This window comes from Rhamphochromis longiceps, linkage group LG5, assembly GCF_057381845.1.
Source record: "Rhamphochromis longiceps isolate RC_006_pf linkage group LG5, R_longiceps_female_GT1.1, whole genome shotgun sequence".
NCBI classification, from domain to species: Eukaryota; Metazoa; Chordata; class Actinopteri; order Cichliformes; family Cichlidae; genus Rhamphochromis; species Rhamphochromis longiceps.
In genome coordinates, this window is record NC_140561.1 from 5,158,119 (window position 1) to 5,182,527 (window position 24,409).

General features: G+C 40.1%; 2 protein-coding genes across 4 annotated transcripts in view; one reads left to right on the top strand and one right to left on the bottom strand.

Moving 5' to 3' along the window:
- The window catches only part of LOC146669067 (uncharacterized), a 576,742-nt gene that overhangs the window by 291,591 nt on the left and 260,742 nt on the right, over positions 1-24,409 (bottom strand). The window lies entirely within an intron of this gene.
- mtmr14 (myotubularin related protein 14) lies at positions 1,508-23,519 on the top strand. 3 transcript variants are annotated; one of them, XM_085405508.1, is made up of 20 exons: positions 1,511-1,758; positions 1,861-2,339; positions 2,755-2,903; positions 4,610-4,718; positions 5,389-5,464; positions 6,486-6,546; positions 7,351-7,473; positions 7,843-7,916; positions 8,467-8,537; positions 8,616-8,690; positions 9,261-9,327; positions 10,969-11,054; positions 12,490-12,566; positions 13,176-13,212; positions 13,434-13,504; positions 13,592-13,656; positions 15,962-16,094; positions 16,831-17,004; positions 18,663-18,869; positions 20,332-23,519. In XM_085405508.1, exons 2-20 carry the CDS (start codon positions 2,205-2,207, stop codon positions 20,510-20,512), a joined length of 1,971 nt encoding a protein of 656 aa, XP_085261634.1. In that variant the 5' UTR covers positions 1,511-1,758; positions 1,861-2,204; the 3' UTR covers positions 20,513-23,519. The 3 variants fall into 3 exon arrangements, with proteins under 3 accessions (XP_085261636.1, XP_085261634.1, XP_085261635.1); XM_085405509.1 differs by having other exon boundaries at positions 1,511-1,716; XM_085405510.1 differs by lacking the exon at positions 18,663-18,869 and having other exon boundaries at positions 1,508-2,339.

The following is a 24,409-nucleotide window of genomic DNA, read 5'->3' on the forward strand; positions in this document are numbered from 1 at the left end:
AAACAGATTTACATACTCGGTACATCATCAAGCACAGTGCAGCTAAAAAAACGATTTAGAAAAAGACAGCAAAAATCTAAGTGGAGTCAGAAATCTGTCTAAGTTATATGGGCTGAAGTTTATTACTCCACATAGCTAGACACCTGTCTAGTTTGTTATTTGTTATCTATAATGAATGCTCACTGCTGGCAGTGTTTCTGTAGACACGGACCTGCACTAGTCACACTGGAGGGAAAAATCTTTTTCTAAAAATGTTATCCACATCATTCAGGACCTTTTGTTTACTGACAACACCATGTTGCATCAGTGCATCAGGCACTGGAAAATTTGCCAAGGATTTTTTATGTTGTGTACTGGAAGCTTTAAATAAGGGTTAAAATAGACTGCAGTTTCAGATGGAACAAAGTACAAACAGACAGCACATGACCTGCTCGATAATATCAAAATATAAAGCCCTTCAAAATAAAAGCCCCCCCCTTGTTAACATTGTCCAGTCTATGACAGAGCCAACACACACAACCATTCACTCTCACATCCACACCTACTGCCAGTCACCAGTTAACAGATCATGCACGTCTTTGCAACCTTCTTGTTGTGAGACAAGAGTACTAATCACTGCAACAATATGTGATCCACTTTTTTTATCAAACAAAAGTGCCAGTTGTATTTTCATTGAAGACCACGTTTCATGTCAATTTGTTGTAATTTGATGCAATAAGTGACCATATTTAAACAAGAAGTGTTCGAATTTATCAGCAAATATCAGCAGAATCTTGTTACGGTAGTAAGTTTAATGCATTCCCCCCCATTTGTTTGTTTCAGCTGAGCCTAATCCCCCAGCTATCACTCCAGATAATATAGTGAATTTGATTAAAATGTTGTAACCAAATAATGAATGATAGATTGAAGCTATATATAAGGGACTTTAGTGCCTATTTTCAGTAACTCTTCCTCTTCTGTAACAGAACCACATTGTGTTACCTCGTAATGTTTGATAATGTCAGCACTGATGAATTTGGAGTGTCAATTAAAGAGGGAACTCTTTAACTGAACTCTTTAAATAAGACTTCATGATTACTGAAGAAAAGGTTGAATGTTTAGTTTCTACTCTAATTAAGCGCTCGCTAATTGAGTTATTGTAGGGACGCAAATAAATGTATTTTCGTTTTCCACCCCTATATTCTGCACTTTGGGAAGCAAAAAATTAAAATTTTACAAAACAAAAGCAAAAAGCAAACAAACAAACCTCAGCTCATTTTTTCTGTATGCATAGACCGAGCTCTATAATTTCTCCAATATAGTTTCTCATATGAAAGTGGTCTGCTAGGATAATTAGAAAGGTAAGTAAAGTTAAGGTTAGTAAAATCATCGGGTTTTTTTACTTTAATTTTTAACTCGGTCTTTATTTCCGCTCAAATACTGTGATCAGATTGTTTACCCAGCCGTAGTAAAGTAGTAGCGAGTCCTTCCAGCTGATCCAATCAGGCACCACCATTTAAAGGGGGTGATGGCTGTCACATGGTTAAACCTGCTTCCTGTTTATCGGCTGTTTTACTTCGGTATCTGTTGCACAGCTTGCGACACCACTCGGTATTGCTGAGGCTGTTATCCACTTCTATTTTGCTACCTTACAGCGACAGGACAGTTTACTGTATACATTTAACAGTTTATGGTCGTGGTTTCTAAGGAGACAGGAAGACATGGCACTGAGGAAACGTGAGTAGGCCGGGAAGGATCCTGGAGATTTCCTGACTCCAGGTGACGGGGAGTTTTACTTTATTGGTGCTGAGAGACGAACGAAAGTTTACCCTATGTCAGAAAATAAAACGGCTGTTTATTTATGTTGAATGAATTTACCAGGGCTTTGATTTGGTGGAAAAGACGAACGATAGGCTACGCCTGGGGACCTGAGCTAGCCTGTTAGCTAGTCTTGCTAACCTCTGTACCCTGCAGCGGCAGCAGCTGTGGTTTGAGTGACCGGCTTTACGGGCTGGCTAACAGGCTGTGTTTGGAGAGTGGAACGGTTCGCTGGTGCCCTGAATTCAAGAAGACTCCCCGGCTCCGGCTCCCTCAAGCGGGCAGTCAGGAAAAAGCTGGCTGGGAAGGGATGGCCTGGTCGGTCTCCCCGTCCCAGAGGACAAGGCTCAGCGGTGTTTGAAGGAGGTCGAGTGCGGCTCGAAGCCACCGCAGCGGGTCGAGGCACTATGACGGACATCCACCTCCCCACGGCCGGCAGCTTCCCGGCTCCCGGGCTGTTGGTCAGAAAGAGTGAAGAAATAACGGATTTGATAGACCTGTTTTCCAAGACGCAGTACAGGGCAAAGGAAGTCACTCCGCAGGTACTTCTCTTTTCTCTCTACTTTAGCTTCATGATAAGTTACTACTTTTGCTAAGGATGCGCCAAATGGTGTTTGTATTAAATCAATCAATTTAAATGATGAGTTGCACTGAAGACATGCTCAACTCTGCAAAAGAATATCCAAAAAGTAGTACGTAACTTGCATGCATGCTTTTTTTAAGTTGTATTGCTCAAGCTAGACTCTGATGATTGTGTGGACAATGTTTAGACATCTGGCTAGCAGTTTGACTGCTCAGTGTCTAATAATGCAATCTATGGGTATGCATTTGGACTGTGTGGCTAGAATCTGCCATACCAAAACAATGGGATCTTATTGTCTCTCCACATGAGCCTTTTGGACTATAGTATTATCTAAAGGAACCATTAAGGACTATTAATATGTTTATCTCCTTCAGGTGGAGGCCATAGAGACACGCTGTCTGCAGCTGTTTGCCAGAGATTACAAGTACAGCATCATCCAGAACACCAACGGAGAAGTGTGTGGACACTACCCCCGACAGATAGTTTTCCTGGAGTATGAATGCCTAGATGTGGAGAAAGACAGGTATATCTCCACTGCTCAGTCATCCCATCCTTTTTCCCCTGATACAAAGTTCAGCCTAGTTACAAATTACCCACTTGTTTGTTTGTGTGCCTCTTCTTCCATGCACACCTTATTATGGTGTGGGGACCAAAGATCATCCTCCGTCTGCAGCCCCTCTGAACACATAAAGGAGGCAGAGGGGTAAAGTGACTGTTGTGTCACATGGAGTCAGTCACATTATAGCAGTGATTCAAAAAGGCCCTCTTTCTCATTGCTGATTCATGTAGCGCAACAAATTTCCAGTAGAGTGCTAGAAATAGATAGCAGCAAAATCCTTCATATGCACAGCAAGATCTTTATATCTTGTCAATTAGTTTTACACAATTGAAACTCATACATTGAAAAAGAAATTTTCTTTCAGTTAAAGTGATTCCAAAGTTCATGTCAGCTGAAAAATTGTGGAACACAAAAACCTGATTGCAGTTAATGCATGCAACCACATGTATAACTGCACCCAGGGGAGTATAGAAGCAACTTATCAGTTGACAATTAGAAATGTTAAGTCATTTAGTAATCTAAAGTAGCAAACATGTATGAGGCCAAAATGCTGGCAGACTTTACATCAGAAACTTTTCTGATTCTTTCTAGGTTAGACTCTTAATCTTTGCACAGTTACCTGTAATGATGAAGCAAAAATAGCTTTTTGGAGTGTTTTGTTTAAGACTTAAATATTCCTTTTGAATGTATTCATGTGCAGCCATGTTTCCAGTTTTTAAGTGTCAGTTAAAAACAAAATGCACTTTCTCACAAATGTTTAAGCTGCACGTTAAATTGAAAAGGGCAATGGACTGTGCATATTAACTACTGAGTACGATGCAAGAAACATGGTTACAAAATGTATTTATGTAAATGGATTTTAGTGGAGACAAAAGTGAGAATCAGGAAAACTGGGAAATTGTGTTTATCACTAAAATGAATGTTTAAGATTATCCAGAGTTGCACAGGGTTTCAAGCATGTCGCAAAAATGTTGCAATGATCTAAAGTTGGATACAAAGTTAATACCAATATTGCAGCTTGCATCTGTAATAAATGTTTGCATTATGGGGTAAAAGTATGCTGAGTCATCTGTTAAGTATCAGGTATTGACTCTAATCGTTGACTGACCTCTGGCCGCTTTATCACGTTTGATCCCTTTACTTTAGGTAATCCTTAGGTGTTTCTGTGACTGCACTTACATAAGGTTAAGTGTGGGCAAAATATTGGTGGCTTTTTAAAAACAAACTAAATTTGTAGCGGAAGTGTTTAAAGAAGCTCCTTCAGCAGTGCAGTGTTGCTTTCCTGCCACTACTAGCGATTTTTATTAGTTTAAACTTTCAAAATGGACCAGTCCAGTGATTTAGTCAGGTGGCAGGATGTATAGTTAAAACAGTCAAACCAGAGCAATGTATGAAAATGCTGAGGGCTTTCATGTGTCAGTGTGCTAAAGTTTTTCTAAGAAAAGAGTTTTTAAAAAAGCTAACTGTCAATTTCATTTCTGCTGTAGTGGTTGCAGTTATTTGTTTTTGAAGCTGGGGGAAGATCGGCAATATGAGCGTAAAAGCTTTTAAGATTTCTTTATTGTAAATTTGCATAAATGAGGCTGGTTTCATTTGGAGCAGAAATTTGTTAACTGCTGGATTGTGTTGTGTAGTTGATGTGCAGAGCATGTGGTGGTTTGTGTGTACAGGTTTGAGAGCACGGTGCAGATCTCTAAGCTGCAGGACCTAGTGAACCGGAGTAAGATGGCTCGCTGTAGAGGGAGGTTCGTCTGTCCAGTCATCCTCTACAATGGCAAGGTATCTATATTGGTCTTGGTTACATACAACTGTTCTTTTTCCTCCATGTGACAAAATTCTGATGTCAAAGGTGTGACCTCCTCATGCTGTGGTTGCTCCTTAACACTGACTCTTGTGAAGCAGGGGAAAAAAAAGTACTCAAAACAAACCCAACCTGAATAGTTTGAGGTTAAACATGCGGGTAAAATGTGTACAGTGCTAACAAAGAAAAAAAAAATTAAGCTGAGTTGGAAGCAGAAGCTCGTTTGAATTATGTATCCTTCTCGTGTTGTTGTGAGGAACCAAAGGGAACGGGGAAACGAGTAGAAGATGAATAAGGGCCAGAGCATCTCGGACCCAATTCAGCCTGCATGCATCAAACTTAAGTTTATTAGATCTGTGTGGGTGCAGTGAACCTGTAACACTCTAAAGATTACGTAGTGCCAGCACCAGCTAATGTTACATCTGTGTTAAGGCACGAGGCGCTGAGGTACAATGATTCTAGGGTACTAATGCTAACTGTCCGTGCTATTTTGCGAGGCCATAATTTTGGTCTGACTGACTTTGTGGAGCATTTTCCTCCTTTAAGAAGTAAAGTAGCTGAAAGTTCAAAATTTTCAGTTTTCTGAATGTTTAAATTTGACAATGACTGAAATATAAAATGTTGTATTCTTTGCTTGCCATATTTTAGCATATATGCCGATCATCCACACTGGCAGGCTGGGGGGAGCTGTATGGACGCACAGGCTACAACTACATTTTCTCAGGTAAAAGCACACACACCTGCAAATGGCTTAAAGTTAGTATAAACGTGAAGTTGTGGCTGACTTATTTTCATGATAAGTTTCAGTTTAGATTCTGACCTGTGAGTAGCTGCAGCCCTTTTCTTTCTGAGCCTTTGTTTTGACTGAAAGGTTGCCTCAACTGAAAATCACCAGCTCATCAGGGATGACTACAGTTGTTTCTGTTTTAGTTCCCTTTTAACATCAGTTGAGGGGAACGTGTGGGGGGTGGAACTGCACCGAATATTAAGATCACTTAGCATTTCTCAGACTGCAAAGTTCACTGCTGTGGTACAGTAGCTGTACTTCCTGGCATTCTGACAAATGGTGCCATTTCTGCATTGCTGCACACACTGAGACTCTATGAACTAAGTGCAAAGATTACTTCTGCATTACAGAAGCTTTCAGAAAATTCTCCAGAGACTTGGGATTGACTTTTAGGAAGACACTTGCTGTTAATGGAGTGAAAACTTCTAGGCTCACACATGCAAATTTCTTTGTATTTGACTACACAACTCTTAAGAGTGCATTCACTGTTTACACCCCATTTTAGGACTAGTGGGTGGAGCAGGGTCCTAGTTTCAAGTCTGCATACTGGTTGGGCCTTTCTCTGTGGAAGTGTCTCCCTTTGATGTGGGTTCTGCTTGAGTACTCCAAAGATGTGTGTTAGGTTCAGTGATGATACTACGAGGTGAATGTGAGCTTGAGTGGTTGTCTCTGTTAGCCCTGCTATACTCACAACCTGTCTAGGGTGTACCTCACCTCTCACACATGAGGTGGGGTAGGTTCCAGCCCTCCCATAACTCTTAAATGGATGAGTGGAATAAGATGGCTGAATGATTTCCCACTTCCATTAAGGTGTTAACTTCCCCTTTTATTGGAACAATGTTTTATCTGATGCTGCACTTATGCAAAGTCTGCAACAATTAATATTTCCAAGCCTGTATGTGGAGAGATTGACCCGACTAATGTTTTCCTGCTATTTTTATAATTTATCTTTGTTTAGGGGGCAGTGATGACACATGGACGGAGTCGGAGGAGTTTCCAGAGGATGACAGGGTAGTCAGGTAATGGTTACCTGCTGTACACACAGGACATTTTTTTTAAATGTATTTATTTTGTAATTTAAGAATTGTGTTAATCTCATGGAGTCAAAGTCTCATCTGTGATGATAAACAAATTAATCCATTCTTAACACTGTCTAATAGGACTTTTGTTTTTAAGAGAAAAGTCAGAATTTGGCTCTGAGGGTAGGTTTGATGTTGTCACTGACCTGATCATACAGGGTTTTAAAAAAACTACAAACAAAAACCCACAGAATTTACAGCCTGGATATTTGGTCTTGAAAGTTAAATCTTATATATTTTTTTTCTTAATCCAATCATTGGTTGACAACTTGAAAAATAATTTAATGCTGTAACACACGTACATTTAGAAACTACACCCAGCAAATGCCCAACATTTATATGCTATGTGCATGTTTTCACAATCTCTATAAATTGGGTTTCTTTAAAGTGCAATAGAAATGACAAGAATTTTAACAAGTGTTAAACGTCAGTCGTACTTTAATCATTTGGTTTGTTTTTGCTCATTAGATGAGGAGCCAAAATATCTCAAATATTGAGGTCTAACCATCTGCCTGGTCACTGGTTATGCTCATGTCTAGAAACTAATAAATGTACAGCAAGTACACACATCTGTGATGTGCCCCCCCCGTCCCTGCTATATTTTGGAAAGTGACTTGTTTTCCTTCTCCAGTGTTTTAGATCATTTAATAACAGTTACTATGTGTCAGATAAATTGTCTATGCTATCATTTTTTTTGAACATGATAGCATGTTCACATTATCTCTTCACTTTTCTCCTCGTCAGGAACGGTGACTCCCATCTCTTCGATAAGGTTCGAGGTTATGACATTAAGCTGCTGCGTTACCTGTCAGTTCGCTACATCTGCGACTTAATGGTGGAGAACAAGAAGGTTAAGTTTGGCCTCAAGTAAGGAACAGACTGTACTGGTTCATTCACACTCTGTGCCATTTAGGTCACAGTTTCCTAGAAGAAGAGGGGTTAGAGGGAGGCTTCTGATGTGGCTACTCAGTTTAGCGTGTGTGTGTCCCCAATTTACTATAAACAGCTATGTCTAGAGCACCGCAATCACTGCTGCATCATTCAGTGTATTATAAGAGATATAGCTACATTAATAAGCTTTTTAATTAATTTTAAACAATATTGTCAGCTTCAGAAAGGGCAGAAGCTGCACTGCTAGTTTATCACATTACAACAGCTTTTAATAAAAGGGTTTATTTCATGTTTCTGGGTGACTGCTTATAATGAATCTCATTTGGTTTCCTTGTGTCCCTGCAGTGTGACGTCATCAGAGAAGGTAGACAAGGCCCAACGCTATGCAGACTTCACTTTGCTTTCTGTGCCTTACCCAGGTAAGGACCCTTTCACCAGAGCTAGGTGTGCTTTATCAGCCAGTAATGGAATATGAGTGGAATTACAGAGGCGGTCCACGAACAGCTGTGACTTGTAGAACAAAGCCCTCGATTGATAATATAGTAATAAATTAAACTACCATTTTGGTGTTTGTGCTTAAAACTTTATTACTACTACTCTTTCATAACATGTACCTGTGCTGTCTACCCAAATTAAAGCTCTGGGATGTTGCACTTTAAGCTAGTAAAATTTGTCAAATCTTAAGCATTTAATTATTCATTTTTCTGCTTTGTATAAAGTGCATATTTGCCATAAAACCTTCTGCCAGGCAGAAAATATTTGGGAACTGGACATTTTATTTATATTTTTGTATACTCTCATTATAGCTTGACTTTGGGTTAATTTACAGAGGAGTTTGTTGGGGGGGCACATATGATTGTTGGGTTTCTTCTGTATTGTTGTAGGGTCTACTTTACAATATAAAGCACCTTGCACAACTGTTGTTGTGATTTGGCGCCGTACAAATTACATTTTACCGTTGTTTTTCAGGTTGTGAGTTTTTCAAGGACTACAAAGACAGAGATTACACAGCAGAGGGTCTGGTGTTTAACTGGAATCAGGTAGAGAATCTGCTCAGACAGATCAGGTACTGGTCAGAAGTCAGCTCTGTGAGCATTCTTCTTTGTATCTTCTGACAGGACTTTGTGGACGCTCCTTTGACAATCCCCAGGTGCTTTACTCACAACTTGAACATTGACTGGACTCAGTACCAGGTTAATTCTCTTGTCTTCCTGCTTTTACTGAGTTCTTTATCTGCCATAACTGTCATGTGCTGATATTACTGGTGTTATAGCTCCATCTGTTGTCCAACTTGCACAGATCTTGGCTCGTTATTCATAACTTGACTGCTTGTACACTAGCGTCACTAAGTTTTTATTTTATTTTTTCCCCGTGATGCTTTTGCTGTAATAGGTTGACAAACAAAACATGGACAAACTGGCGCATAGTAATATTATAGTGTCTTATAGTAATGTTTCTCTGTGGGTTGCTGGTGTACTCGTGCTGATAAAAACTGTACAGTCAAATGGTGTCTGACCTCACAGAATGTGGTTTTAGAGTCCACGAATGTAAAGCTAAATGCCAAAATGTGCAGAAAATGATTTTCTTTCTGGGTTTTAATCTATCGATTTGGTTAAATGTGGTTGGAGGAACAGGCCAAGTTTTGACGCACAGTGTGAAGGACCTTTCCAGTTTAAGATGTAATCCAGTAAGATCATTTCCTGAGTGCAAAGTAAGGTTTTTATCAAACAATTAATGTTTGTTTCTCTGTGAAAACTGTCCAGTCATGGGACCTGGTGCAGCAGACCCAGAACTACCTGAAGCTACTTCTCCACATCATCAATAGTGATGGTAGGTGTGTGTTTTCTTGTTGTGGATTGGAGGCAGCTCAATCATAATATAAAGCAACAGTCAAAGTCATTGTAGAAGGAAAGCCTGCCATTATCTAGCTACCTTGGTAACTCCCCTGGCAGTTATTTTATGTTCTGTCAGAATGAGTGGTAATCTGGGATGTAATATAGAATCAACTGTTGAATAAGAAACCAGGTTTAGCATAAGGTTTTGTAGCTAATTCACTTCCTGTTCTGGATAATTCTCTGGTTAATGGTTAACCACCCCCAAACAGCTGAAGACTTTGAGTAGACTGTCACTGTTTCAATGTCCAACTTCTAACAGAATAATCTGAGTAGATATTTAAGGAACTACAATGTCAAAATGCTCAGGTCAGTTTGTGTCAAAACATTGGTTTTAATTCAAGTTTAAGATGTCTTAAAGCGTTCATCATGATAACCACAGTAGCAGAACTGTTCCTTAACCCGTGTGAATTTTCCAAACAAATGTCACAAAAAGCATATTGATATTTTTTTTTTTTTTCTCCCCGTGCACCAGGCATAACGGAATTGGCTTGTTTGTCCCCAGTATACCTTTTTTTGCCACTCATGCTAGGGCCTTCACCTGGGTCAGAATTTTCTCCAGGACCCAAATCAGACTGAATACTTTTTCTTTTCAAATATTTATCTGTTGCTATATTGTCTCACTCACAGCATGACCATTATGTAATTTCGTCTTCTGTTTTACTGGCAGTTGGCAACCCATTTAATTGGAGCAGGTAGTTGTACTGCCCTCTAGTGGAAGAGAATGTAACCAGATAATCTTCCACGGCACATCTGATCATTTCTCACGGCACAGTGGTTGGGAAACACTGCCTTAACCTAATTAATGGTCTGTGTAGCCATCTCAAATAGCCAAAAAGTCCTTAAATAAACATTAGTTGGCAGTGCTTTATTTATTGTCTGTGAAGGTTCTCAGTCATCCAGGACATCGTAGTCTGAGGAAACTTGGAAAGAAAAGCGTCTGGACTTCTTTAAGTTGCTTGAAGAGGTTTCACCTTCATCCAAGAAGCTTCTTCAGTTCTAGTTAGAACCATCTTAAAGAAGTCCAGACACTTTTCTTTCCAAGGTCCTTAGTTATTTTTTTGTTCATTTATACTACGTCAAATATTGGTACTATTTTTAATTCCATTTATTTAGTATGATTTAGAATACAGTTACATATGGTAAATGGCCTGTATTTGTATAACGCTTTTACTAGTCCCTACTAGGATTATTATGCCAATTACTGTCTATTGTTTTGTCCTTTGTCAGAATGCAGAGCAATAAACAAGTTTCTCTGCATTTCCCTGTACATCTATAAATTTCAAGCTGTGGTTCAGCATCCTTCATGAAGGCAGTTCATCACAGAGCTGTTATACTGGCACTCAGTCTGTGCCATTGCAAAACAGAATATGCATGTTGCTCAGTCTCGGTGCTGTCGTCTTCACTTGAATCATTCAGTATTGTTTCCAGTTCAGTACACCAGTTGAGTTCATCTATCGAGTTCATGTTACACAACACTTCTGTACTCTGTGGTGCATTATGTACTCTACCTATTCATAATACTCGTGCTTTCCAGAAGGTGCTTACAGCATTGACCTCTCAGGTGTTGTCATTTCAGATGATAGCGGCCTCCTGGTGCACTGCATATCAGGATGGGACAGAACGCCTCTGTTCGTGTCTCTCCTCAGGCTCTCTCTCTGGGCAGTAAGTCTTTTCTATTCTTGAGTGGTTTTTAAATCTTTTTATTTCCTTCTGTTTCTCCACATGACACCAAACACCTCAATGGGTCCTTCAGACCTTCATTAGACTCTTGTAATCCCCAGCTTAATCAGTCTGCCACAAATCCACCACTGCTCCTTGTGTCAGTTTTTCTGTGCTGTAATTGACCTCGCTGTATTCACCACAATTTCTTTTATTTTATTTTTAAATTCCAACTTATGCAAAAAAAGTCTTCTGAAGATGTGACCCACATGGCAATCTTCTGAAAAAACTGAAACTGTTGATCTGTGGACAACTAGTCAGCTCTGTCATGGTGTGCTGATACTGTGTAGGGCACAGGCAAAATTAAGGCCATGGTGACTTTCTGAATCTTGTTCAGAGAGCAGTTCTGCTTCCTTCTCTAGACTCATGACTTTGACATGTTTTACGTTGGCCAATGTGACACAGCACCTCTGTAAAGGGCAGAAATGCCAACTTTATTTTTTTTATTTTTTAAACTATCTGTTCTGTTTCGGAGATGTGGACAAAATTGGTGAAGCCAGTGTAACCAGTACCTGCAGGAACTGCAAAGTTGATTCAAGCACTTTTAGGCTTAGCTCACCAAAGCTACAGTTGGTGGTCCACAAGGCTGTAGTTGAAATGAATCCATGGCATGAGGAACATTGTGGAAAAGCAGCAGATTATTACCTTTTTATATAGTTACAAATGGTCAATATAATTTTAATTTTTTTTTTTTTTAAACCATGGATAGTTTCACTTAACTCATTCACTGCCAGCCATTCTCAAATCAGGTAACTCCCCACTGCCAGGGTTTTTGAGCATTTTTACTCATTTTTGAAGAGCCACAGAAAACTGTGTGTTATGATCATATAAACGCTGAACCTACCAAAATGAAGAACAGACTCTCTTCTTTCATCCAAAAAAAAGCTTGTTTCTACCATTTTCCATTCTTTAGTAATCAGCTGTAGAAGAGAGGTGGGTTCCACCAAAAATGCCTGTTTTGACCAAAAAAAGGGAGAAAACGAGCTTTTTGTGAGAAATTTCAAGCAGAAAAGTGCCTTTGACACTAATATTTCTTGCTTTGTGACACCTCTAACATATAAAATAGTTTTTCACTTCTATAAAACAGAAATAACACTGAGAAAGGTTGTTTTATCAAAACAATTTATTTACAAATATATGAAAAAATAAAATGTATTCTAGCCCCTCCCATTGAAAAACGTAATTGACGTCAATGGCAGTGAATGAGTTAAGTGCATGCATTTAAACCAGACTGCTGTCATGCTCCTATGTGCTTTTCCTGAGAGGTCTATTCAGAAGTAACGTGAGCACTTTACTTCTACTAGACATGTACACAGTACCTGCTGAAGCCTAAACCTACTAGACTGCTGTTCGACTCAGTTATTCCCATCTTTCACAGGATGGTGCAGTGCATGCCAGCCTGGAGCCCACAGAGATTCTGTATCTGACTATCGCTTACGACTGGTTCCTCTTTGGGTAAGAATGTTACATCTGTTATTTCAGGACTTCACAGCAACTTGTTAAGATAAGTTGATTTGGCCAGCAGAAATATGTCGGAGGTGATTTGGACACTTCGTAGTGCCACCTGACTTGAGAGACCCTTGGTTGTCTACAGTACATATTTGAGTTGTGACTGATTAATGGGAAGGTAAACTTGCGACGTGCAGCATTTAAGATAATTTTAAGCCTTTTTTGATCCCCTCACCGAACAGCTTAAACTCAGTCACTCATTTTCAGATCTTTAAGCTAAAATGTTTAGCTTTCAGGTTCAGTTTGTTTAAAAGTATTCAACTAAATCTGGTGCTATGAGTTTATCCCAAACACACTTGGATCAGTTGAATATATGGTGCATTGTAGTTTAATTATCAAAGTCCTTTAAAGCTGCCGTCAGGTGCAGATGTTGATGTGCTTCATCAACATCTCCGATCCATTTCAGCTCTGCTGGTATTCTGTATTTATCCTCTTTAACTATGACAAAGAACTGGTCAGTTTAGAACTATTATATAATTTTATATTATAGTATTATTATGCTGAGGAGGTTTGGCAATGGAAGCTTTTCAGTCATTCCTTTTTTTCCCCATTCAGTCACATGCTGCCAGATCGACTCTCCAAAGGGGAAGAGGTACTTGTATTTAAAATGAAGTTGTAGCTCATTCTAAAGCAAGTAAAAATGACACTTGACATAATCATTTAGCTTAATGTGGAATAACACCTAAATGCGTTGAGTGAATTTTGGTTTGTGAAAGGCTACATGCAGTTTGTGTACCCCTTGCTATTACCAGTTTCTATTTTTGTCTTAATGGTTTCTGTTTGTTTCATCAGACATTCTTCTTTCCTCCTCAGATTTTCTTTTTTTGCTTCAATTTTTTGAAGCACATTGTTTCAGAGAAGTTCTCTACAGTTAAAAAGCAGAGGTGTGTTTACCACATTACCTAGTCAAATTCCAGCTGTGTGGATTCACTATCAGGTGTTCACTAGTCTTTTAATGTCTGACCTTTAAGTTTTAGAAGAAAGAACTCTCACTTCAAAGACGGTGATTTCACTGTGGAAGAGCTCTGCCAGTTGAGTGAGTCACTTTTGCATGCTTTCATCTGTAGAAGTTTTGACTGATATTTCATGGATCTAGCTAATTAATTACAGATATTTTGGGAGCCTATATTATTATAATACCCAAATGCACCACTAAATGACACAGGAAATCATTCCTGCCTGTACAACTCCTCCATCTAATGCACAGTACACACTGCAATAGTTACTGTAGAGAACGTGCAAAAGGGTGTAAATGACAAAGTTTTACAGTTTAGAGTAAAATGTCAATCATATATATATATATATATTATTTTTTTTTTTTTACCTCTGTAGTATTCTGGATATTTAATAATTGAGCTATTTGTGTATATTAGAGCCATTTCTTATGTTTTTTTTTTAAACTTTGTAATATATTGTATTATTTAATTAGTTCAGTCTGTTACTTTTGTCTTGGAGCAACTGTAACCACATAATTTCCTTGGGGATTATTAAGGTATTCTGATATGTAGTATCAAAAGTTCAGACATACCTAATCTGTTATTTAATCTAGTGAAATGTAAAGTGTTTAGCTTTGTTCTGGAATAGTAAGGAGAGTGATTGTGGAGGCCAGATCGCTTTAAGCAGAAATCCAATTGAAATGGTTTGGGATGAATTGGGCAAAGAGGACATTTTAATCATATGGTTTACTGGTAAAGCAACAGGCCTTTCAGCCCAATTCTATTTTTCTTCTGCATAATCCATCATATAAAATTGAATCAAATGGAAAGTCTCTTTTTAAAACTTAGTACTTAGAAATTAGTTTTAATCATTTAACTTTATGCCCATTAAATCATCTCCTGGACAGACAAGTGCAATCCAGTTCAAGTACCAATATTAAACAAAACGATTAAATTATGCAATCTTTGCAACATCTGTTGCACATAAACAACATTAAGGTGCAAACAATTCACCTAAAAAAACAAAAACATTAAAACCCCTCAATATTCAGGAAAATCAGGAAGTGCTTTAAACTGCAGAAAATGTGTTTGACAAACTCGACACAATGTAACTTAAAACATCCTGCAAAACTGTGCTGGCTCTCACTTTAGTGGGAGAAATTTGCATGGACATTTGCAGCTAGCATTTTAAATTTTGGGTGAAATGGGGTCAATGCAATTCTTAAGCATGGATGCAAATGTTCGTTAGTCGTGAGTGAATTTTGTCCATTCATCTTTAAATGCCCAATTTTCATCATCCACTTTACATATTTATGACAAAGCCATCTTCTTTTACTCATCTGTGCAGCACCAAGTCATAATTATACTGTCAACATTCCTGAGCTCCCAAGCTAGGAATTTAGCAACCCGCACTGAAGGGCCTGCATGGGTTTCCTTTGTGTTTGTGTTGGTGGTGCAATATCACCACCAGCTGGCTTGGAGTGTGGACCTGAATGTCACTGCCCCACATAGTTGCCCCACGCGCCTGTTCAAAAGTCAGCCACGGTAGCCGGCAGGAATAAAACATGGCAAATGAGAAAATGCTTTGCGGTCTGGGGGAAAAAACCCTCTTGGGGTTCAGATTTGGGCTGGAGTCAGGATGTTGGGGACCCCTGATCTATACGTTACAGCACGTCTCACTATGGTCTTTAAATGACTTTGTGCTTTGTCACATGGCTGCTGAAAACAACCATCAGAAGTTGGGTGCGCTGTTCAGCAACTATACATAGGCAGGCTTTGGCTTGTATATCTATATAGACATCATAAATGTGGCATCAAATGCCAATCATTTGGCACTAATGGTGTTATTCAAGAATTCTCAAACTCTTGAAAGAAAGGTATTGAGCATTAAGCAGTCTCTGGTGCTATGCTAAAGACTGCAGTGGGAGCTCATCCTACTTGCCTCTGGTCTGATGCAAGGAGACTTTAAGTGCCTAAAGCAAAACAATGAGACCGTGATTTTTAAAATGGTACTTTAATCTTTTATAAAAGTGCAAGCCTAAAATCCAAAACTTGCTCGAAGAAACTCTTAACCTCTTAATGTGGTAGTCACATCAGGGTGCTTTTTCATGTCAGACTCGGTCAGTTTCATAGGTGCAAATGGTGCTTTGTTCAGGCCTTTGCTGTAGTGTTTGAGGACGACACTGTCTGAGCAGCAGACGTGTGACTGCAGAATCTTGGGGGAATTGCTCCAGCCTTCCCCTGTAAATGTCTTTGTTTTATACATCTAAATACTATATTTAGCTGGGGTGGGGCGGACAATACGGGAGCTTTGGGAACATTGAAGGAGGGGGGTAAACCTTTATTGGTTGGTGCTACTCAGGCTCTCCTGTGTGACATGTTGGATGAAATGCTGTTTGCTTTCAGAGTCCAGGGACCGTGGCAGTGTGACTAGTTTGAGCAGTGACTTTTCCCTCATCACTGAAGAGATTGCTAGTGGATCAAGCTTGACCAATGACACTGTGGACCTGTCCTCCAGTCAGCCCCAAGCCTCCAACTGGTCAGCACCACACATGCTCACACAATTCAAGGATTAATTTCTCAAAGTGTCTTTAGGTTGATCTTTTCTTCCAGTTATTGCAAGCTTCCTAGAATATTTATACTGTTGTATAATACATACGGTCCAGTAAAAACAATACCGTAGAAAATGCAAATCTACTCTCCTTCAGTGGATAACAAAAGGTCTGCAAAACGCATGTAAAAGCTTTTCATATCCACACAATTACAATTTTTGATTCTGTCTGCTTGAGACCCTCCTCAGCTATGCAGGGCAAGTTGAATGGAGTCACTCAGGAATCTGACTGGTTATGTAGAGGTGCATGAGTATTATGTAAATGCTCACCTCCCAGTCATTGTTTCATAGGGTGTTTTGCATTAGTCTCCAGGTACTTACTCTATTAAACATTTTGCAGTCATCGTATGCAAGCTAGAGTAATTTGGATGGTTGTGTTGTGACCCTATGCTGGACTAGTCTGTTTTTTTTTTTTTTTTTTTTTTTCCCCACCAAGGCCTTAAAGTGTCTGAAGTTGATGTGTCATCTCAAACAAGTTCTTTGCATTTTAAGGAAATGCTCACAGCTCCAACACTCTGCTAGTTTAGAACTAACACGCACGTGTTCCAAGCCAAAGATGCCTTGTCTAAGGAATACCACATACAACATCTAACTTATGCAGTGGTGGTGTCGTTGGCCTCGGATAACAAGCTGTTGCTAATGGTGATTTACTCTCTGCCCTCAGGAGAAAAGGCAACACTTCCTCTTCTCCAATGGTGGTTTGGAATAAACAGAACCCTTTGGACGACCGCCTCTCCCACACAGCAAATGACGCCAGGTCTTCTAGCTCCTCATCCAATCAGTCGGAGCATGGCGACACTCGTACTGGCAGCAGCCCATTGGCTGTTCCAGGGAGAAGGTGAGGGAGTCAATGTAGCTTAAGCCGCCAGTTCAAGTTTGCTCGACTGCGTACTTTTACACACTTAACACTTTGGACAATCACCAGATGCACCTTCTCAGCTCTGCTTTTACTTACGAGCAGTGAAATACAGTTGCTACGACAGTGCAACCACTGCTATACTGTTGTCATCTGAACCTGTTAAAATGTTCAGGGCCTGGTTTGGAGTGTTCCACTTCCTCTATCTAGAAGTCTGATCAGCTTCTTTGTCGGCTTTGAATTCTTCTTTCATTTCTGTTTCTATCACTTCCCTTATTTTGAGTTCAACTGCACCGTTTGACGTATTCGGAAATTTTCCAAATCAGATAGCTTGAAGTTCTCAGTCACTTAAATGCTGTTATTAGGCAAGTGTATGTGGAGGATTTTGTTGCATAGTACCTGCTCATTTCCTTTATTACAAAACTGCAACTGCAGAGAGAAACTTTCTTTCTTCAGTAAAAGAAGTCTAAACTTGCTGCTTTTTAAACACTCTCAGAAACCCTGTGACAGGTACAAGTACAGGAAAAGGCACAAACCCTCTGAACACTTCCCATCCTAAGGAAGACAAGATGGTCTACATAACATGCTCTTTGCAGTTGTAGGCCAAAAAAGGTTTAGTGCATAACAGACCTGCTTTGTGAATGGATTTTGACAAATTGGATTCCACTCTGTCATCAACACACATGACTTTTTAAGCTTTAAGTGATTGTATTGTATAACTGATTTTTGCAAAGCTCCGACAGTATGCAGCTGCATCCAAAAGCAACAAATGCTGTGTGCTAAACAGTTTCAGCTTATTCAAATTTGCAACATCTTATTAATTTGTATCACTTTTATCTAGCAAGAGTACTTGAATAAAATGGATACATTTATGAGACTGTGTTCATGGATTGTCCTTAACAAAAAGATTTAAAGTATATGGTAAGAAATGCAGACATTGGTACCAGTGTTGAGACTCGGGCAGTATTTGGCTTCTCCAAAACAGGACAAAGTGGAGAATGGAGTGGTGTCTCCTTAGAAATCAAAATCAGTGTAGTCCCATTTGAAGGCTTTAAGATTTCATATCATTCAGCAGTTACAACACGATATTCTAATGTCATACATCTGGCACAACACTATGGTTTTGAGAAAAAGGTGCTATTGCAAAAAGTCCAATGTAAGGTAGACCATACAATGATACATGCAGAAAGAAACCCAACAATCATGACTCCCTATGAGCAAGCACTTTGGCAAAAAACTCCTTTTTAACAGGAAGAAACCTCCAGCGCAGCCAGGTTTAGGGAGAGGTGGCCATCTGCCACAACCGGTTGGGGTGAGGGAAGGAAGACGAGACAAAGACATGCTTTGGAAGAGAGCCAGAGATTAATAACAAGTACGATTCAATGCAGAGAGGTCTATTAACAGCTGACTGTGGACCCAAAGCCTAAAACATCTTGGATGCATTATAGGAACAAATATAATGGTTTTGTTTTTTTAACACCACTTGTTATCAGGATACAACTCGTTTGCTGATACAGACTTGAAACTGAGTCGGGGTATCATAAATGGAGATTGCTCCACCACAAATTTCAGTCATGCTACTGATCAAGATGAGCTCTGGGGGCTTTCTTTTACTTTTGTCCCTCTTATCTGTCTCTCAGGTTAGCAGCGGACTGTGCTCGGTCAAGTTCCTCCCTCTCTACAGATTATGGTAGTTGGCAGATAGTTTCCGGTTGTGGCAGCATCCATGACCATACCCATTTCCCTCCACCTTTGGCCTCGGCCTCATCCTCCAACTCATCTACTGCTATCGCTGCCTACGACTCCCCCCTGCCATTCAGCTTTCAGGATGAAGCCAGTGGACGAATGTAAGTACCTCTCCACTGGTAGACAGGTTTCAGTCCTGTAAGAGATTTGTAGATGGCATGGTTTCATAGTCTTAAACAAGAGGTTCACTTCCCAGTGGGACAAGGATGCAGAAAAGCAGACTGTCACCCTTTTCTCAGTTAGTAACAAACAGCTTAGACTTCTTAAATTAAACCACGGCTAGCTTTATGCTCGGGTATCTCCTCCTTCATTCCAACACTGGATCTGTTTGCCATTACAGGGTCCACAGTTTATTGTGAAATTTTCAGTTGTGATACCATTTTTATTTTGTGCCAGTTTAGGATCTCTTTAGCAAATCAGTAACCATAGTTTGTGCTGGGCTGTATGACGGTGTAGTAAGAGTTTGCTGGTTTCAGTTACTTTAGCATTGGTTGTGCAAACCTACATACAAAGTGATCTTTGTCATTAGTCTGTATTTCTTTTCAGTGTATCTGTCCCTACTGTTCTTGACTATAACAGTGTTTCCTGGCTGTTAACACACTCCTGTGCTACCAGCATGGTAAATTGTCTGTGTCACAAATGTTGTGTTTTTGAGGTGACCGTGCTAACCACTGTCACTTAACAAAGTTCCTGGTTTGGACCCCAGGGTGGGGTGTCCTCCCAGGGCCTGTGGGGTGTCCTCCCAGGGCCTGTGGGGTGTCCTCCCAGGGCCTGTGGGGTGTCCTCCCAGGGCCTGTGGGGTGTCCTCCCAGGGCCTGTGGGGTGTCCTCCCAGGGCCTGTGGGGTGTCGTTTTATCACCGATTCGGACTTGTTCATGGCTGTTAGGTTAATTGTATGAATATATGAGTAAATGTACCACATTTGATCACATGATCAGTGATGGTAGAGAAATGCATAAATGTCAGTCCATATGAAGTTGACATAATTAGAACCATGAGGAGGGTGGACGTCTCATAGAGGTCCCATTACTGGGGAATACCAGCTCTTTTGACCAATAACAGGGTTCAGAGAAGGGCCTAATGACTGTCTAGTGCTGGCAGCTGTAGCAGTGCATAAAGTTGATAAGGTGGGGTAGTGTTTGCCATGGAAGATCAATGTAATAAAAGGGCTCAATGAGTTAGGCACATTAGTGTTATAACTAATGTTTGACCATATTTCAAACTGCAATCACATTAATATCTTGCCATTTGTGCTGACATAATTGACATGAATAGTGCTACTTCTAATACGGCACTATCATAAAGTTTGTTTGTGCTTTTATCCTGTCAAACAAGCTTTGATTTGTCAGGAAATTGTTTTTTAAAAGTTTTTGGAACCAGGGCACTGAAATGTTCAGTAGAGGTGGCTTACTGCCCAGTAGACAATGAGAATTGGGGAGATGCATTTCCACTGGGTCCTCCCTTTGACTCATCTGCCTTCTCTCTGGTCTCAGCAGGAGATGCATTTTCTCAGACCTTTACCTCCATCTTATCCCCCCTGCTTATTTCCTCTGTCCTCTCCAGGTGTTCCTTCCCCTCTGAGCGTCAGGCCCGTCTGGAGGCAGTACGTGAAGCCTTCTTGGCAGCCTACAGCTCCACTGTCGGCCTCAAATCCTCAGCTCCCAGCCCCTCTGGTGCCATCTCCGGCCTGCTGGAGCAGTTTGCCCGTGGGGTGGGCCTCCGCGGCAGTAACGCCATCGTCTGAGCCTCTTGATGGGACCCTGGACCCTCCTGCTTACATCAGTTGATTCAGCATGTCTGTGCCAAACAATCCCCTCTTCAATTTTAGGGGTGAAGCATTATTTTTTTAATATTTTAATATATTTTTTAACATGCCCTCCATTTTATTTTATTTTTCCCCTGTGGACTTTAAATGTCTGAGGTTTTTGTCACATTCAGGAAGGGAAATGGTTTCAAAAAGGGATGGTGATAGATTTAGAGGTCTCCTGTTATTACAGTGTAAAGAATTCTGCCTTGGCCTGTTTATAGATTTGTAACTCCATGTCAGTAAACAATATCACTTGATTTCTTTTGCTTATGCTGCTATTCTTCACTGATCCAAACAGTTCTGTAGTTCTACTGGGCAGTGGAAATGAGACAAAGAGCTTGATGGGTCCCCCCCCCCCCTCAAATTGTCTCCTAAAAACAGAAAAGATTCGATGCAGTTCAGATTTTGAATCTGGCTCAGTACTTTATCCGATCTGTTTTACTGCATAGAGCTTCATATTTGTGGGGGTCTAAAGTTAAAGGGCTTTTGGTGTTGACGTTCCCATATAGGAAACATTTAGAATAGTTTACTCCTGCGCTTTTTGATTTGTTTTTTGTTCCCCCAATGACCCATGAAAGCTTTAGCTGAAAGACCTTGTATAGTCTGACCGTTGTCAACTTGGTTTAAAGAGGACTCTATTATGCTGCTTTCTTATTTTACGAACTACTCAATGCCAGATATTTGGTGCCTTGAAGTGGAACAAAATAATATTGGACAATAAAAACTTGGTAAAAACTGAAATTTTTCTCCAACAATGCAGTTTGGCTTTAGTTGGCACCATTAACTGAACAAGCCAAATGCTGTCTATTTGGTTATTACTCTGTTTGAACCTCTACTTTGACTGGTGGAAACAGGACTGTGGCCAAAAGGCTGGTTAAGACCAGTTATCAGCAACAGTCTTTTGAACGTTTCAAGCTGACAGCTAGACACTGCAGAGGTTATCACTTAAGTCAAAATGCTAAGGTGTATATGGATGCATTGCTTTTAAACTCTTGTCCAGGGAAGCTCGATATCATACTACATGCAAATAAAATTAGTCTGACTGACAGATCAAATTATTTGCTTTGTAATTTTATAGGAAACGCTTAAATTTCAGGAGCTAAGATTTACATTAACCCTTTTTTTTTTTTTTTTTTTTTTTTTTTGGGTTGAGTAGTTGCAAGAAAAAACTGACCTTAGATTTATGTGATACTTTAAACTTTTATAGAAAAAGACTAAATATAAGGACTGTTCCGTCATGGCTCTCACAGGGTTGATTATTATTATTATTATTATTATTATTATTTTTTTTTAACCTTGCCAATTACAGTATCACCATATTGACTCATATCTGTTAAAGGTTTAGTGACTGTGAAGAAGCACTGAGCATTTTGGTAGCAGATATGAACTAAAGGCCTTTTCGATGTTTCTCGTCCCTCCAGTGAAGGGAGGTCTGCTTCATTCCTGCCAGTACTGAGATTCCTGCCCAGCTATTATCACATTCACCTCCTTTCAGGTCACACGGGGACTTTCCTGCCCACTCAGTTGGGTCAGTTCATACTTAAGTTGTAAACTAGCCTATCGGTGTTGCCAAACTGTTTGACAGTTGCTGTACCTCAGGGCCTTTCTGTTGTGCCTTTTTTTTTTTTTTTTTTTTTTTTTTTTTGGTCCCGCCTCTTAATTTAGCACTGGATGAGTCTTCTGTCCAGTTTCAGGTATATTTTCTGTTAAATGTGTGCATTTAATTTTTAAACATTTTTGTTAAAGAGCTTAGTCTTAAGAGTTGACTGCAGTGAAACCTGTGAGGCTTTCATGTGGTTGCGGTTTGTACAATGACATAACGCTGAGTTTTGTGGAGAATGTTGGATATCGGGCAGCAGTCTTTCAGTTCTGCCTCTGTAAATGGCAGCTGCTGAAAATGACTGGTATCGTAATTTTTATTTTTTTTATGAATATAATATCCTCTTGGGAATTTTGGGAAATGTACTCAGCATTGAGATGAAAAGGTTGGCACCAGTGTTTCTGGGATAAGTGCAGCGCTACAACAGAATGTCTAGCCATGATTTGGATCAAGAAAGATTAAACCTTAGTTTAATAGAAGACTTTAGAGCTTTGTTATATAGAGACGGTCTTGTAGGAGAGTGGAACAGCTTTGAACTCCCCCCCCGTGAAAAATAAAATTTTGGACAAACTTGAAGCCAGCAGTTTTTCCTTGGTTGAGCTAGGCTATTCTGAGTCGCTGTCCTTGACACATGCACAGCCTTATTTTCGCTCTTGAGCCATCTCCCAAAATCTTGAATTAACAGAATGTTTCTTTTGCTATACCTAAAACCAAAGTCTGTTTTCTTTATGCCTCAGATCATGAGCTGAGGCGTTTTAAGTCACTTGAATACTTACTGTATCCAGATCAATTTTAAATAATCCTGACACAGTAACTACTCTGAATGTGGTGTGTACCAGTTCTTTGCACGGGCTGCCAGGGGTTTAATCTTGTACTTCCAAAGAGACTAATGGAACAATCTGCCCTGTTTTGATGTAATGAAAGTCTGACTGTTATGACACCATCTCCCTGTCAGGTTTTGAGCTTTCTCCTTAAATTCAGTTCTCACATTTATCTGTGGTTTGGCATAGTCTCTAGCATTCAAAAAAACATCGTCAATTTTTTTTCTTTAAAATTTTTAATAAAAACTAAAACACGCCACCCTCAGTTGGGGTAAATCATTGTTTCACAAATGAGGTTTTAACTTGTTGAAATGCTGCATTGCTCTTGTCTAGTGTCCTGTGTAGAGTCTTCTTTGTATATCTGATGCATTTTTAAAGAATGTTTTTTTTTTTTTTTTTTTTTTTTTTTTTTTTTTTTTTCCTCCTTTTGGGTTATCAAATACCATTACTTGTTGATGGATGTCGAGCTACAGTTGAAAGTGACTTTAACTCCAGGTGGCAATTTTGAATAAAGGAAAAATAATAATTCTTGGTCAAAGGTTTTTGTTTTTGTGTGGTCTTGTTTTTAATTTTTTTTTTTTGGGGGGAAAGATGAAGGCCAGAGAAACCTGTTCACTGTCATACAAGTGAGATTCATAAATCTAGTTATATCATTGTAACCCTGAAGGACCCGACACGACTCAGGATGCTCCCTTTCAGATTTTTATTCTATTCACACAGGCTCTGTTTGTGGCTCACTGCTCACTCAGCTGCAGCCGAGCCACCAACCACACACGCCCACACCGCCCCCTGGCCTATGGACCACTTTGAAGTTAAAAGGCTGGAGGGCCAGTTACCACTACGGTGGTCGTGTGTGGTGTTTTTTTTTTTTTTTTTTTTTTTTTTTTTTTTTTTTTTTTTCCTCTCCTCCTTTCTTCCCCCTCCACTGCGGTGGGATTGGGTGGGCTACCCAATGCTCTATGGAGCTTGGTCTGGATGGGCCTGGGCTCCCTGCCCTTGGTGGATTCTGGGAACTGGGGGTCAGCGGGGGAGTTGGTTTGAGAGAGGGGCTACTTTGCCCTCCCCAATCCTTTCATCCCTTTCCCCAAGTGCCTCCCTCCTCCCGCTCCATCACACCACACCACATGCAGGGCCTTGAGGTACAAGTGCATCATTCAGGCAGAGCGGAGGCATTCCTCTGTCCCCTCCTGGCCACCTGTGCCTCAGTTTTATCCCACAACTTAGATACTCACATTACTTAACTCTCATGACACACGTGTATAGGGTCTTGGGGGGTGGGCACACTAAACAGCGTCCAGAGGTCTGTTTATTCAGCGTCACCTCTGGTGCCGGTGCCCACCTCTCAGTTTTAAATACATGTAGACATTGAGGGTTCTCGGGAGGGGCCGTGTTGACACTAGCTAGTATCTGGCA

Coding starts and splice junctions, on each gene's coding strand:
- mtmr14 (XM_085405508.1), top strand. CDS start 2,205: ATGACGGACATCCACCTCCCCACGGCCGGCAGCTTCCCGGCTCCCGGG. Junction 5,465..6,485: donor CTACAACTACATTTTCTCAG/GTAAAAGCACAC, acceptor ATCTTTGTTTAG/GGGGCAGTGATGACACATGG. Junction 7,474..7,842: donor AAGGTTAAGTTTGGCCTCAA/GTAAGGAACAGA, acceptor GTGTCCCTGCAG/TGTGACGTCATCAGAGAAGG.